Source organism: Sorex araneus, chromosome 2 (assembly GCF_027595985.1).
Source record: "Sorex araneus isolate mSorAra2 chromosome 2, mSorAra2.pri, whole genome shotgun sequence".
NCBI classification, from domain to species: domain Eukaryota; kingdom Metazoa; phylum Chordata; class Mammalia; order Eulipotyphla; family Soricidae; genus Sorex; species Sorex araneus.
The window spans coordinates 294,995,394-295,011,565 of NC_073303.1; the positions used below are offsets into that span (position 1 = coordinate 294,995,394).

The window sequence follows — 16,172 nt, forward strand, 5'->3', positions numbered from 1 at the left end:
TTTTTTGCTTTTTGGGTCACACCCAGTGATGCTCAGGGGTTACTCCTGGTTCTGCACTCAGGAATTACTCCTGGCAGTGCTTGGGGGACCATATGGGATGCCGGGGATCGAACCCGGGTCGGCCGCGTGCAAGGCAAACGCCCTACCCGCTGTGCTATCGCTCCGGCCCCAACAATTCTGTGATAGTAATATGTTAACTTAATTGAATCTATTTCTTTCTGATGTCATTTAGGGTCTCTTTATTTTGAAAAATTAGGCTATTTTATAGAATTCTATAATTGTCATTTGAGAGATTTAGAAAATGGTAGCAGTTACTCAAATTGAAATATAATTCTGCATAATATGTTCACAAACAGTAACACTAACATCTCTCTTCTGTTGCACTTAGTTCTTCTGCCATATTTCTCTTCTAACTTAGTTTTGATTCTTACCGTAGCCCCATCGGCCGGTGCTGCTCCCGTTCACCGTCCAGTGCTCTGAACAGGAGAGCAGGGGTTACTTGCTCGAGGCTGTATGACTCCAGTATTCACACGGCAAAGCTGCTAGATGCTACATTGCTTCTCTCGGGGACCGCTAGACCAAATACCGTGGGAAGCTCTACCTCTTTCTTTTTTTTCCCGTTTTATTTCTTGAAATTTTATTTTCATGCCTGTTGCTTAAAATCAGATACCGGTTACACCGTTTCACAGATTTTGTGATAAGCCAAGTGGCTTTATAAGGGATCGTTCATGTGGGGACCATGGCCAGAGAAGGGTTCACCGGGAAAATTCTCAAGGGGGCCCTCAGCTCCTTCCTTTTGGGCGCCTCTTCCAAGAGCCGAGACTTGACTATCAATTCCTTAGGTCAGGGAAGGCCCGCCTAAACTTAGACCTGTCCTTGGGCGTGGTGTGGTAAATTAAATTCATTTAGAGTTTGACATAAGAGAAGAAGAGTGCTCTCAAAATAAAGTACATACAGCCATGTGGGATGTAAGGAAAAGAGGGAGGAGGTTCAGGATGAAAGACACAGGCGCCCTTCCAGGGGGATTTCAGAGCAGATAGCCGGGCCATGCACATCGGCGTCCTCCTGAGCCAAGCTCGTGGAGATGGCACCAGCTCTCTCGGCCGCTGTAACCCAATGCCTGCAACAGTTTTTGAAGATGTAAATTCTTTCCTTGTGAAATGTTAAGCTATTTATTACCTCATGTTGTAATTTATTTCTCAGTAGTTGGCATGCTTAGGGGAACGAAGGACTCACGATATATCTCTTTTAATTTTTCCTGACCTTGCATACTCCTTTCTTCAAACCAGGTATCAATTATGCTTTTTAAGACATCTGAAAGTATATAAATATGGTACAAACCTGAAACATGTGGAACATGGAAAACAAAACAACTCACAGTGGCATTCTTCTAACATTAGTATTAATGTCACTGTATCCTTCTTATTTTATTTTTGGGAGGGATTTGGGGCCACACCTGACAGTGCTCAGGGGTTAGCCGTGGCTCTGCTCAGAGATCACTCCTGGCGATGCTTAGGTGAACAGGGGCTGCTGGGGATTGAACCTGGGTCAGCTGCGTATAGACAAGTGCCTTACCTGCTTGCTCTCTCTCCAGCCTCACAGTTTGTGTGTTCCTATTCTGTATTTTTTTAGTTTTTTAAAATGTGATTTATATGTTCATAATGTACATATTTCATAATCATGTCACATTTCCTATTGTACATGCTAGTTGGTAATTACTTTTTTGTTTGTTTTTGTTTTGGGGGACATTCTTTGCATTTTAGGACAATAAGAGAAGAAGCCGAAACATTTTGAAATACGCTGAGAAGAGTCTGTTCCCCTCAGCAAAGGCCACTGCATCAAGCCAACATGGCTTGAGCTTTTCCTGTCCGAGGGAAAGGACAGTCATCCAACCCTCAGTGTCCTTAGACCAGACCTCCTGTTTCAGCTGAGGATAGGAAACACTTTTAGAGCACTGGGACACGGGCCCACTTAAAAGACTGGGATTTGTCCATCAGACTGTGGAAGCCTTGCTGTCCTACACTCTATTCCTAGCTCTCTGACTACTCTCATGTAATTACAGTGATTTGCAACTCGAAGAGGTAGAAGACAGTGACTCTGCTTAGGCAAAACGCAGAGGCAGTGGGTAAGAAGGTGAAAGAGAGGACACTCAGGCCCTTCTGACCCCTACAGTCTGACTGTTTATTTTTGTTTTGGGCCCACAGCTGGTGATCCTCTGGGCTTACTCCTGCCTCTGCACTCAGGAATCACTCCTGGTGGTGCTCCGAGGGCTAGGCTGGCCTCGTGCAGGGCAAGTTATCACTCTGACCCTGGGATATCTGACTTTTAATTTAAAAAAAATTAGATACATGCTAAGGGTAAGAAAAATAAGTTTGTACTCAGGTAGACTGTGCTGTTTTGTTTTGGAGCCACACCTGGCAGTGCTGAGAGCTTACTCCTGGCTCTGTGCTCAAGGGTCAAGATTAGTTGTGTGTAAGGCGAGTAGCCTTACCTGCTCTCCTATCTCTCTGGACCCAGAGAAAGGAGGGTCTGAAGAGATGAAGCATGCATCAGAACCAGACACAATGGGACCAGAGAGTACAGTGGTTAGTGCACTTACCTTGCATGCGGCTGACCTGGATTTGGTCTCCGGCACCCCATATGGTCCACTGAGCCTGCCAGGAGTAATCCCTGAGGGCAGAGCCAGGAGTAAGCCCTGAGCACAGCTGAAATAGCCCCAAAACCAGAAACAAAAATGGTTAAATAAAAGAACTAGACGACTTATTGACTGGGATTTAGGAATTATTCACTGTAGAACTTAAAGTAGCTGTTTAATATGTTCAAGGAGTTTATGAAAAAGTGAGCAACATGCAAGTATACAGATGGACCATGGAACAAAGGTGGAAATTCTAAGGCAGCAAGCAACATGCTAGAAATCAAAAGCACAGTAACACAAATGAAACGTGTAATTGATGGGCTGGACAGAGCTGAGCAGGGAGTCCATGACCTTCAGCCTGAGTCAGTGTAAACGTCCCACACTGAAATGCAGAGGGAAATAGCATGAAAGCAAATAAAATATCCAAGAGCTACAGGACAATTTATAAAGGTATTCAGCCAGAGAGAGAGTACAGGGATTAAGGTGCTTGCCTTGTACATGATTCAACCTCCGGCATCAGAGCACAGAGCCAGGAGTAAGCCCCGAGCACCGCCAGATGTGACCCCCAAAGCCAAAAAATAAAATGGGGGTGGGGTGTGATTTGAATACTACAAAGAGAAGCATGAAGGAGAAGTACTTGAAATGATAATGGCTGAACATTTCTCAACGTTTATGACAGAAAAAAACAGAGCCAGATAATGCAGAGACTGCCTCGCAATGTAAATGTGAAGAAAACAATTGAATCATACTTATCGAACTACAGGAATAGAGAAGTTTGGAGAGAAAAAGACAGTGGGGGAAAATGCATTATCTCTAAAGGAGCAAGCGTTACAAATGCATCAGAATTAGCTTGCAAGGAGTGATAACGGGCTACCAGGACCATGTCCTTTGGGAGGACCGAGGGATGGAATTCACAGCCTCACTCACACGGCAGGCAGTGTTAACCTCCGGGCCTTACCCAGGCCCAGAGGACTTCATTTTCCGCTCCTGACCATAAGAATTCTTTACCAACTTGTTGAAGTGTAAATAATCTGTGGGGCTGGAGCGATAGCACAGTGGGTAGGGCGTTTGCCATTCACACGGCTGACCCGGATTTGATTCCCAGCATCCCATGTGGTCCCCTGAACACCGCTAGGAATAATCCCTGAGTGCAGAACCAAGAGTAACCCCTGTGCATTGCCGGGTCTGACCCAAAAAGCAGAAAAAAAAAAAAAGAAATGTAAATAATTTGTAATTCTGATTTCCAATCTTTCTCTAGGCAGTTTGCAGTTTGTGAGGACTTCCTGCTGCACCCAAGCCCTAAACAGATTCTTTGATGCGTTCTGTCTTATTTCTCAGTTATTTCACATAGCTATTTGAAAAAATATCCACCTCCCACAAGTGTTTCCCACCCATTCCCACCCCCCACTGGAATTTACAAACAACTGAAGTTCTATTGTTTTCTTTGTTCGAAAGTAAAAACATCCCATATTTGAAAAGAGAAAAACGGAGGAATTCTGGTCACCTTGTGCAGGCGACGTGTTGGCACATGTCACATGCACAGGGAGTGAGCACGAATGTTTGCTTTGGAACAGGCACGTGGAGGTGCAGGTGTTCGGGGACCACCACGGCAATGCTGTGTATCTGTTTGAGAGAGACTGCAGCGTGCAGAGGAGACACCAGAAGATCATCGAGGAGGCCCCTGGGGTAAGGCTGTCAGGGGCACTTGTCAGCTGCTCAGTAACACACATCCCAGTCCTGCTGATTGTCACATCTGAAATCTCGAAAGCTAGTGTGATTCTCCCCACCGCCCCCGCCAAATCCTGTTGGACAGTCGCTTCCCAGGGTAACAGTGCTCAGGGTAACCACTGCAGCATGGGGGTCAGAGGGTGGACGCTCTGGGGTCAGTATACTGAGGACACAGCCGGCCACGTTCCTTCCGAATGGCTCAGGGAAGTCTGTGCTGACCCAGCTGTCTGACTGACTGTACAGTGCTTCCTTTAGATGTTAAACTGTGATTGATGGAATGTTTAAGGATGTTTAAGGAATGACGCAATTAATTGAATGGCTTTTCTTTTTTTCTGGGGTGGAGGCCGCGCCCCATGGCACTTGTGTCAGGGTTCAAACAGGGGTCAGCAGCCTGCAAAGCCAGCCAGCGCCTTAATCCTTCTGCAGTCTTTCCGGCTCTGGATGTATTTTTGTAGGTTTGGGGGACACATCCAGCAGTGCTCGAGACTCATTCCTGGCTCTGTGCTCAGCGATCACTCCCGGTGGTGCCAGATTTCAAGCTGGGGTCGGCAGCTAGTAATGTTTTAGCTCCTGTGCTGTCTCTCCAGCCCTAAACATATTTTTCTCATGAAGATAGTTTTAAGTCCTGCTTCAGAAGTTTTATAGAATATAGCCTTCTTCCTGCTTTAGCGGCTATATAGTGAGGAAACAAATTTGCTCTTACCTGAAACGTTTGCCCCTCAGAATGAATCATTTACTTCTTTCAGAACTACCTCTTCATGGACTTAAGATGTTACCTGGCTAAAGGACTTCCCCTACGATTCCGTATTTGGGGATTGATATTTTTTGAGGGTTGGGGACACACCCAGTGGTGCTAAAGGACCGTGTGGTGTCTGAGATCAAACCTGGGGTTCCCACATACAAAGCAATTGAGCCCATCTCCATGCCTGAGTTTCACAGTTCCCTAGAAGCCTAATGCTGTCTAGTCCCCCTTTCTTGTCCAAGATTCTATACTTAGTTTTGTTTTGTTACTTAAATATGTATATCTGAAAGAAATCTGAAGTTTCTGGTTAACCGGTATTCAGAATTTAATTTCTCCCTATTACAAAGGCTATGCTTTGCATTTGAAACAAATAATAATTTCAAACAATAATTTTAGTAAGGCCTATTTTAAAGTAGCGATTGCTGAAATATAAATTCTATAGGTCACTATTTTTAAATGCTGGAAGTCTTGCCTACTTTTTTTTTCTATCAATCTTGGTGTGTGTGTTAATTTGGAATTTAAAGGTTTACCACTGTACTGGTTATCAACTTGAAACAAAATAGAGATCCTTCAGAAGTTTCATTTTGCTGCAGGTAACTTTAAGAGACTATGTAATCATAAAAGTTATTTTGTGGTACAGGAGACAAAGATAGGTTGTTATATTGAGTAATATCTATAAATATAGAAATTGCTGGCAGAGGGGCTGGAGAGATAATACAGTGGGTAGGGTGCTTGTTTTACATGCAACTAACCTTGGTTTGATCACAACACTCCATATGGTCCCCCGAGCACTGCCGGGCGTAATGGCTGAGTGCAGAGTCAGGAGTAACCCCAGTATCACTGAGCATGACCCAAGGACTTAAAAAAAGAAAGAATTGCTGGCAGAACTATTACTCTTTTGTCAAATGACAAATTGTCGTAAGGATAGTATTTCCTGATGAATTTGCTTTTTATTTTTCTATCTCTTTAATACAGGACTTGATACATATAAGTATATGTTGGATTTTAATGGAAACTTCTAGAAGGGCAAGGTACCAGTGGAAATTTATTTTATTTGTTTTTGCATAGCCGGGTATTGAACCCGAAGTGAGAAGAAAGCTTGGCGAAGCTGCAGTGCGAGCTGCTAAAGCTGTAAATTATGTTGGAGCAGGTATGTGAAGTTTAGCTTGTGGTGGGGCAGAAGAATCATTTGTTTCTATTTCAGAGGGGCTAAAGAAACGTAACCTTAAATCGCTGCCTTTCAAACTTATTTGTTACTTTAAGAAATATGCTTTATATTGAGATCCAGAATATACATGTTTATCTGTATATGTATATACATTTGGGAAGATATTTTCACTAAATTATACTTACCTTAATTATGTATAATGCTATTTTATTTTTTTACTATTTTAAAATATAAGATCATTGAAATTACTTTTCTGCATTTTTAAAATCAATAATCTATTTTTTACTGTAATTTTAAATGTAAAGTAAAATTGGACAGAAAGTACAGAGCTTCTATACTTCCAGAATGAACACACACACACAAACACCCACAGTCAAAATCGGCAATGTTTGTTGCAACTGATGAATCTCACTGATACATTGTTACCACCCAGATAAACATAATTCCCCGTGGGCCTTTGGTGGTGCTGATCAGTTTGAGATTAGTAAAATTGTCCCACACAATATTGGCACTTTGATGTTTCCATTGCCTCCTTTGTTTCGCCTTTTGTCAAAAAATGTCACAGTTAGATTCACAATAGCATGTAACCTTATCAAATCAACTTCTTTCACTTTGTGATATGCATGCATGTATGTTTTATTCCTGTTTTTTTTAATGACTGAAATAGTTTCTCTTTAGCACCGAATAATACTTAATTGACTGAATTTTCTACTATTTATTCATCCTCTTCTCTACTAAATTTCAGTAGATGGTTGCTCCAAATTTTAACAATTATGAATAAACATCCATGTTCTAGTTGTGTAGGTATAACTTTTAGTTTATTCAGGTAAATACCAAGGAGGTGTGATTCTGGAAACTGCCTTCAGTGAGGCTGGACTATTTTGCATTCTCACTAGCAACATTCCTGTTGCTTCATGCTCTTAGCAGCATTTGTTACTGTCAGTGTTTTAACCATTCAAATAATTATGCATAGTAGCTCCTTGTTTAAATTTGCATTTCCGGGGCTGGAGCAATAGCACAGCAGGTAGGGCGTTTGCCTTGCACGAAGCAGACCCAGGTTCGAATCCCAGCATCCCATATGGTCCCCCGAGCACCACCAGAAGTAATTTCTAAATGCATGAGCCAGGAGTAACCCCTGTGCATCGCCAGGTGTGACCCAAAAACCAAAAAAAAAAAAAAACAAAAAACAAAAATAAATTTGCATTTCCCTGACAACTATGATCTTAAGCCTCTTTCTGTGCTTACTTGCCCACCTATAGATATTCTGGGCTGAGATGTCAGTTTCGATTGGAGTTTTTGCTCACGTTTTTTTAAGTTGAGGTTTTGTTTTTGTTTGGTTTTTTTTGTTTGTTTTTAGGCGGGGGGGAGGGGATTGGGCCACACCTGATGGTGCTCAGGGCTTACTCCTGGCTCTGTGCTCAAGGATCACTCCTGGTGGTGCTCAGTAGATCACATGGGTTGCTGGATATTGAACTGGGGTTGACCACGTGCAAGGCCAGCGCCCTGCTGTACTATCACTCTGACCCTATAGTTGAATAGTTGAATTTTAGTAGTTCTTGGTATATTTTGGAAAACAATCTTTTTCCAGGTGTGTATTTTGAAAACATTTTGTTAAGTCTATAGCCTACTTTCTTATTCTTTTGATACTGACTTTCATAGAGAGGAACTTTTTTTTCATTAATAAACTACAACTTAAGAACTGGAGAGGTAGTATAGCGGGTAAGGTGCTTGCCTTGCACATGGCCAACCCAGATTTGATCACCAGCACCTCATCTGGTCCCCTAAGCACTGCTGGGAGTGGTTTCTGAATTCAGATCCCCTGAATTCAGAGTAACCCCTGAGCATCACTGGATGTTCCCCTGAACCAAAAAGAAATTAACTAAGTAAGTCCAACTTATTATTTCAAGGACAATGCCTTGTTGTTATTTCTAGAAAAGACACTACCAAGCCTCTATTATCATCTGAGCATCTTGGTTTTCTCCATTGTGATTTTCTAGCGCTTTTATAATTTTGAGTTTTACATGTAGGTCCATGATACTTTGGTTTGCTTTGGCTTGGGGGCCACACCTGCTATGGTCGGGACTTGCCCCTGGGTCTTAGGGATCCCTCCTAGAGGGGATTAGGTAAACCATGTGTGGTGCTGGGGATGGAATCAGGGCCAGCTGCACGCTGAGAGATACTTAACCCCTATACTACCATGGTTCGTTCTTTATTTCTTGCCGGGGGCGTGGGGGGGCAGGGATTGGGAGTAGGGGTTTGGGCCACACCTGACAGTGTTCAGTGACTCCCAGCTGCTGAGGGACCATATATGATGCTGGGGATCAAACCTGGGTCAACAGCATGCAAGGCAAGCCCAACCCATCATGCCATCCCTCTAGCCCTCACGATCCATTCTGAGTTGATTTTTGTAAAGGATATAATGTATGTGATGAGACTGCGTCTGTTGTAGATGTATCACTTGTTAAAAAGGTTACTTCTGGGGGGACCTGGAGATCGCCCCGCTGTAGAGCACCTGCCTTGCGAGTGTGAGGCCACTAGGGCTATAATCTTGAGTCCTGTCGTCCCTCCGCCTGCCGGAGCTCATTCCAAGGGGCTGTACTGTTCAGTGTCTGGTTGCAGCAACAAAGCGTGTGATTCTAGGCACAGCACGTCCAAGCACCTCTACTTAGTCTATGAGTACCACACCCTGCAAATTCGCAAGAGCCACAACCAAGCACTGCAACCAAAAGACCACAATAGCGTGTGACCCACCAGCACTACAGCTGAAAAATTCCTGAGCACAGGGTGTCAAGATAGTTCAGGGGTTAGTGCACACCTGAAAAGTACTCTGACTGGGGCAGATTCCCAGTACCAAGTGGCCGCCCTGGCACTGCCAGGTATAACCCCGGAGGCCCTTGTACCCCAAGTACAGCCCTGGAGGGGTGAGCAGAATCACATCCTCAGGGCCAGCGCTGAACCTGAGCACATAACTACTGGGCCTGACTCCCAGGCCTCTGAGCACTGCTTGGGAGCCCTCGTCCCCCCCAAATAAACGTATACAAGCACCATAACCAAGTATACAAGCCTTGCAAGCACCACAATAAAGTGGTACAGCCGAAGTGTGCAGTCATTACAGAAACAGAAGGGATGGGGGAAGACGGAGGCTACCGTGCCACCTCTGGCCCGGGGTTGTAGATAAGTTGAGTGTGTTTGTGTTGGTCTATTTCTGGACTCTGTGATGCTCCAGTGATCTGTTTGTTCTCTTGCCTGTGCTTCCTTGTTTGAGTTACTGTAGCTTCAGGTGAGTCTTGAAGTAGAGTGCTTTTTCACTAGAGTGAAGAAGTATCAGACCTCTTCGTGCCTGATACTGTTCTTCTCACCAGTTATTGAGTTGAATGGGCCATTCCGAGTCTTTTTTTTAACCTTCCTTTTTTTTTTACCTTCCTACCTGAACTTTCAGAGTTGGCTTCTTTCTGTTTGTAACGTAGCCTGCTGAGGTTTTCATTGGAATTGCATTAAATCGCTAGGTCAAGTTGTAGAGACTGACACCTTGACAGTGTTGAGTTTTCTTCTCCGTGACTTCAGTCCTTAGCGTTTCTCCACTTAGTTCGCTCTTCTTTCACATCCATCACAAGTTTTATAGCTTTCTGATGTTGCTAACAAACTTATTTATATTTATACTGACTTATCTGTTGGAGGATAGCATAGATGGCATCTTGTTTTTTAATTTCAAATTCTTGTATTCAGGGGCTGGAGTGATAATTCCGTGGGTAGATGCACTTGCCTTGTACTGGTAAATCCTGTGACTAAAATGAAATTGTTTTTTTTAAAAAAAACACTTAAATAAGAGCTCATCATTTCATTAAAATCATTGTGTATTAAACTGGCTAGCCATCCGTCTCCTCTAAAATTTAACTGTGGCCTGGGCCAGAGTGATAGGACCTCAGGAGTCCTAAAAATAAATGAATAATTTTTTTAAAAGGCATGACAATTTTTTCAGTTAATTTTTTTTTTGGATCACACCCGGCGATGCTCAGGGGTTACTCCTGGCTCTGCACTCAGGAAGTACCCCTGGTGGTACTCAGGGGACCATATGGGATGCTGGGAATCGAACCGGGGTCGGCCGTGTGCAAGGCAGAAGCCCTACCCGCTATGCTATTGCTCCAGTCCCCAGTTAATTTATTTTTTAATTGAATCACCATGAGAAAAGTTACAAAGCTTTCAGGTTTAAGTCTCAGTCATTCAATGATCAAGTACCCATCCCTTCACCAGTGCACGTGTTCCACCGCCAAGAACCCCAGTATCCCTCCCATCCCACCCACCCCCCCACCTGTGTGGCTGATGATTTTCACTTTACTCTCTCTTTACTTTGATTACATTCAATATTTCAACAGAAAACTCGCTATTATTATTTGGAATTTTCCCCCAACAATCAGACCTGCCGAAAAGCATCATTTGATAATAAATTTTCCATTGCTGAGAATGAAGAGCATATGAGCATTTTGGATATCTGGTATTTAGTAATCAAGTCCAGAGAAATTTCTGCCAGAAGTTGCATCACTGCAAGGCCGCTGGGTGCTGAAAATAGTTAGTGGGCCTCCGGGATCATGGTCGCTCAGGAACAGAGGAGCCGTTCTTGTGTGGCCACTCAGGGTCTCGTCTCAGACAAATTTTTTGAAAGATGAAAATTTAAAAAATTTTTAATATCAGGTAGCCTAATCTCAAAGAATTTTCAATTTTTGTCTGAGAAAGTTTTTCATTTCACCATCAAAGAGAGTTTTACAAGGTACAAAATTTTAGTTGGTGATGAGATTTTTTTTTCCAGCACTTTAAATTGTTTGTTCCACTTTCTTCTTGCTTTGCATGATTTCTGAAAAGTCATATTAAATTTTTTTTTCTTTTTTGCTCAAATTTTTGTGTCAGGGCTGGCTTTATGTCACCAGATATAATGCTTAACTCTTTTTCACAGGTGAAGTGGTTTTGTCTTTTCTCAGGATCCTTTCTTCTTTAAAATTTTATTATTTTGAAATTGATATGTTTAGGTTTAGTTTTACTGGTTTTTCTCTTGCTTAGTACTACCTGAGCTTCCTGAAGCTGTGGTTTGGTGTCTGACATTAATGTGGGGGAAGTTCTTAGTCATTGTTTCAAATTTTATTTCTGTTCTCCTCCCCTCCATCCCCCCCATATTCCTTTTACATACGTGTTCCACCTTTTGTAGTTGTAAGTTTTGTATTATGTCCCTTTTCTGGAACTTTTTGGAAGTTTCTGTTTATTATCCTCAAACTTGAAGATTTTTCCCTTGGCTTTGTCCTAGGGAAAAAGTATATATTTATGTATATATCTATACACATTTAATTTCTAGTGCAGTGTTCTTTTCTAGCATTTCTGTTTGAGTTTCTTTGGTTCTCTCTTAATTTTTTCTCAATATTCACCTCTCTGCTTTTGTTACCTATAGGTACTTACATGTTATCTACTATTCCCATTATATCCCTTAGCATATTAATCAAACTGTTTTTTAGTTTAGTTTAGTTTTAGTTCCTGGTCAGGTGGTTTCAACAATCCTACCATAACTTAAGTCTTGCACAGATGTTTTTTCAGTCTTTTCAAACATTTTTGGGTCCTTTTTATGTCTTGTCATTATTTTTCCTAGTGTCCAGGCATGATAAGATGGCTAAAAGGATGTCTGGTTCATGGTCCTTTAGTGGTGGCGTGGCAGGATCTGGGGGAAGCATCCCATGGCCCTGTGACCGGATCTGTGTCTTTTGGTGGGCTCATACCTTAATCTGTGAACTTACTAGTACTTGTTGTTTGGTTTCAGTTTTGTTTTGTTTTGTTAATTTATTTTTTTTAATTAGTGAGTCACAGTGAGGGTACAGTTACAGATTCACACATTTTCGTGCTTGTTTTTCCCTCATGCAATGTTTGAGAGCCCATCCCTCCACCAGTGTCCATTCTCCACCACCAATGAACTCAGTATCCCTCCCACCCCCCAATCCCATCCCCCACACCCCACCCCGCCTCTGTGGCGGGGCATTCCAATTTGATATCTCTCTTTCCTTTTGGGTGTTGTGGTTTGCATTAGGGGTATTGAGTGGTCATCCTGTTCAGTCTCTAGTCTACTTTCAGAAAAATATGGAACGTTTCACGAATTTGCGTGTCATCCTTGCGCAGGGGCCATGCTAATCTTCTCTGTATCGTTCCAATTTTAGTATATGTGCTGTCGAAGCGAGCACTGGTTTCAGTTTTGACTTTTTTCTGAGGTATAAGAGCATAATTGGAAAGGAATTAGTCCCCTAAGTTGTATTGATTGATAAGACCCGAGGAGTTTAGACTTTGGTTATTAGCCTGTAAGGCCAGACCATAAGTACAGAACTCTGGTGTACTTTAAATGGCTCCTGTTCCCCTCTGCTGGAAATTCAGGGTATTTTTCTCCAGTATTCCTTTTGAGGATCTGGTAGAGCTCCTTGAAGTGAGATTCTCAAGTTATTTGTTTAGTTTTTCACTTCTTACCAGGAAATACTGGTAACTTCTAAGCTCTTTCCATGCTCAACTAGAAACTGGAAGTCTTCACTATATTTCTGTAACTCTAAAGTGAATTCCCATCCCTAGCTTGAAAAGCAGCTTTACGCTGTGTGGAACGGACTTTAGCCTCAGAGAAACAGGAAAACCTACAGGGTTTCCTCCAGATGACGTTTTGAAAGCCACTGTGACAGAAGGAAGAATAGTGCTTGCACAGAACCAAGGGCTGGAGGCAGGGATTGAGCGCACAGGAGAAGCTGAGAACATTTGGGGGGATAGAAATTCTTTGTGCTTTCATTGTAGAGGTTGCAGGATTAGATCCCATTGCAAAATCTCTACATACCTATGTTTGAAATGGCCCCATTTTATTGTCTTAAGTTAGACCCAATGAAGGTGGGAGAAATTTTGCTTAGTAGAATGCCAGCAGATAAGACACAATGGAAGGGGGTCACTGCACAAGTTTTCAGTGGGTTGTGTAGGACTCATAGAGGAAAGTGCCCCAAAGCCCACAGCTGGGGCTGGGTGGGGGAATGTCTCTTTTTCTCTGCAAGGTTAGAGGGCAGTGGGCTTTTCAGGTGTTGGGTTTACAGGGATGGGGCACTGAAGGGGTGTTGGGTCTGCAGGGATGCTGAGTGCTGACATACTGCCACATCGCCACATCACAGTTTGATCATGTTCTCTCCCTCAACAACTAGCTGGGTTCCATTCAGAGCTGCGGCTTGCCATTTGCACATAATCCTAGGAATACTTTTCTGTTGCTAAATTTCATGCAACAATGTTGTTTTCGTAAAATGCAAAGCTTTCGCCCCAAAGTGAGGCAGCCTTGGGGGTTAAATTTGCTCCTGATTCCATACCATGGAAATGCTCACCTCTATATTTTGTCTTTTAGGAACTGTGGAGTTTATCATGGACTCACAGCACAACTTCTACTTTATGGAGATGAATACCAGGCTGCAAGTGGAGCACCCGGTCACGGAGATGATCACGGGAACCGACCTGGTGGAGTGGCAGCTGCGGGTGGGGACCCTTGTTTGGTTACAGACCAACCTTCAGACTCTGTTCCTTTCTGGCCTCCTAAAAGAAGGTCTCACCTGAGCCAAAGGTTGAATTCTTGGTGGTTGTGATGAGGATGGGAACACGAGAGGCTTCTAGGTGACACTGTAATCGTGGCTGTGATGGTGTTGTCAATTGTCAGGTTCAGTCCTGATCTGTCACTTACCCTAATACCCCAACTGCAGAGGCAGCCAGCAGCTTAGTTGCTGCCACTCACATTTGCCTCTGACCTCATTGCCCTGCCTGCACCCCCAAAGGTTCTGATCTTCCGGAGGCCTCACCATCCCGGTCCAGGCCACGCTTAGGTGTGAGAGGCAGGCGGGTGGCTTGCCACGGTGACACGACCCGAGGCAGGACTGCAAACACAGAGCCAAGGGAATGGCCTACTCGCCAGAGGTGCTGACTTAGACGCGATTGGCCCGAGGGCGGGTAGAGTCGCCGTTCAGAGTCCGTGGTTAGGAAAGTTTTGAGCGTGTCACATTAGCGTACCTGGAACATGCCAAATGTATTTTTACAAAACTGTGAGCCGCCGCCTTTCCTTTCCTCCTGCTTCCATGGCTGAGTCCCAGTGGCCAGGGGCTGCAGACGTGCTTGATTGTAGCACTCACACGTTCTCAGATTGTGCATCAGGTGGCAGTACTCTGAGCCACAGTGCTCTCCAAGGGTCGCACCTTTAGTTGTGGGGCGTACGCACACTTGACTGTGGTGTGGCTGGAACTGTCTTGCGGTATGGGGGGGACCTCGCTTGGCACGTGCAGCCAGCCAGAGGAATTGAATGCACAAATATTCCATTTTTGTGCCTCAGCCAGTGAGCCCTCTCCCCGCCCCCTGCAGCTGTTTCTCTAGTGTAGGTCTTCCGAGACAAACCGGCCTAAATCAGCTGCACAGACATATTTACTCTAATATTAATGATAGTCTGTTTTTGTTGCTTCTCTCCCTTTGGTTTTGGGGCCACACCCGGCAGTGCTCAGGGCTTACTCCTGGCTCTATTCTTGAGGATTCCATATAGCGGGGTTTGGGGATTGTGTGGGATGCCAGGGATTAAACCCAGACAGCCGCGTACTCTCCCTCCAGCCCCCGTTTTTGTTCTCTTCATCCAAGCAATAGAATTTCCCTTCACTGCCTTTGATATTTAGACATGAAAAAAAATTTAAGAAATATGAATGTTCCTAATTTTTGTGGGATTTTGGTTTTTTTTTTTCTGAATCTAAATTATTTTTTCATGATGTGATACTCAAGTTGTGTTATGCTGATAGTTTTGTTTTTGCAGCACTTTTATGGTCAGTAATAGGATGATCCTTTTGCTGGTTACTTGGGCATGATAAGTTCTTTAAATAGAGCCAAAAGATTCTTGTGCCCAAGTCCCTAGAATCTTGATAGCTGGTGAAAACCAGGCACTCACGTTATTAAGTGTTAGTCTTAGGGAAGCTTGAATGGATTTAGAAACTTCTGGAAAGAGTACTTGTATTTCCAGAATTGATGGGAAAGGAGATTTTTTTTTCTGGACCAGTTGCCCAGTGGAGTTCAGTCTTAAAATTATAGAGGATGAAAGATTTCCTGGGATGAGGGAAAGAGAAAACTTTTGGACATTAAAGAATGGGCAAAGGTTATTTCTGTGACCCAATAAATGGTAAGAGCTTTGAAAGCTTTTGGATTTGGGGGAGACTCCCAATAGTTATGGAGGAATGAGGGGACCACTCCCAGTGATTCCTAGCCCAGTCTGGTTGCACCCAGCAGTGCTGGCACTCACCATTTTGGGGACCAAGTGATGCCAGGAATCAAGCCCTGACCCCCACAGACCAGACGCTGAATTCCAGCCTACCACACCCTCTTGCCTACTCTTGAAGGCTCTTTAGAAAGTGAACTGGGCTTGTAGCACCTGCAGGGGTTCCAGAACTGTAGGACACTATAGGACTTGGTTGAGATCATTCAAGACACCTCATCTTTGTTTTTTTAAAATAGGGCCACTCCCCAAGGGCATGTGGGCATTGGGACATTCCCCTGCCACTCAGCCTAGAGGTGCTCAGTTCTCTGCAGCCACCAGGGCTACACCCGACAGTGTTGCTGGGGTGGGGGGAGACATGCAGTACCAGAGATGGGACTCAGGACCTCACACATGCAAGGCGTGTGCTCGACCACTTGCCCCATCTCCCCGGCCCCCTCGAAGCATTTGGACTCTGGCTTCGTGGCAGAAACCGTCTTTCGGTGTGTCAAGTGTTCAAGTTCCACTTGACAAATCAAAGGCAGAACGAGGGCGCAATGAGGCAAACATCCAGCTGGTTTACGGTATCCAGGCAAAGCTGATGGGAATATTCAAGGGCCGGGGTCCCGGCGGGTCTGCGGGTAAG

General features: G+C 43.9%; 1 protein-coding gene and 1 non-coding gene across 2 annotated transcripts in view; one reads left to right on the forward strand and one right to left on the reverse strand.

Moving 5' to 3' along the window:
* MCCC1 (methylcrotonyl-CoA carboxylase subunit 1) overlaps positions 1 to 16,172 on the forward strand; it is a 61,456-nt gene that overhangs the window by 19,003 nt on the left and 26,281 nt on the right. The window contains exons 8-10 of the mRNA XM_055129241.1: positions 4,210 to 4,321; positions 6,174 to 6,255; positions 13,661 to 13,788. Of these exons, the coding sequence (XP_054985216.1) occupies positions 4,210 to 4,321; positions 6,174 to 6,255; positions 13,661 to 13,788 (322 nt within the window). The remainder of the gene's footprint in view (positions 1 to 4,209; positions 4,322 to 6,173; positions 6,256 to 13,660; positions 13,789 to 16,172) is intronic.
* Positions 12,379 to 12,485, reverse strand: LOC129402756 (U6 spliceosomal RNA). The gene has a single exon (XR_008628801.1). It is a non-coding gene; the product is annotated as a U6 spliceosomal RNA (small nuclear RNA).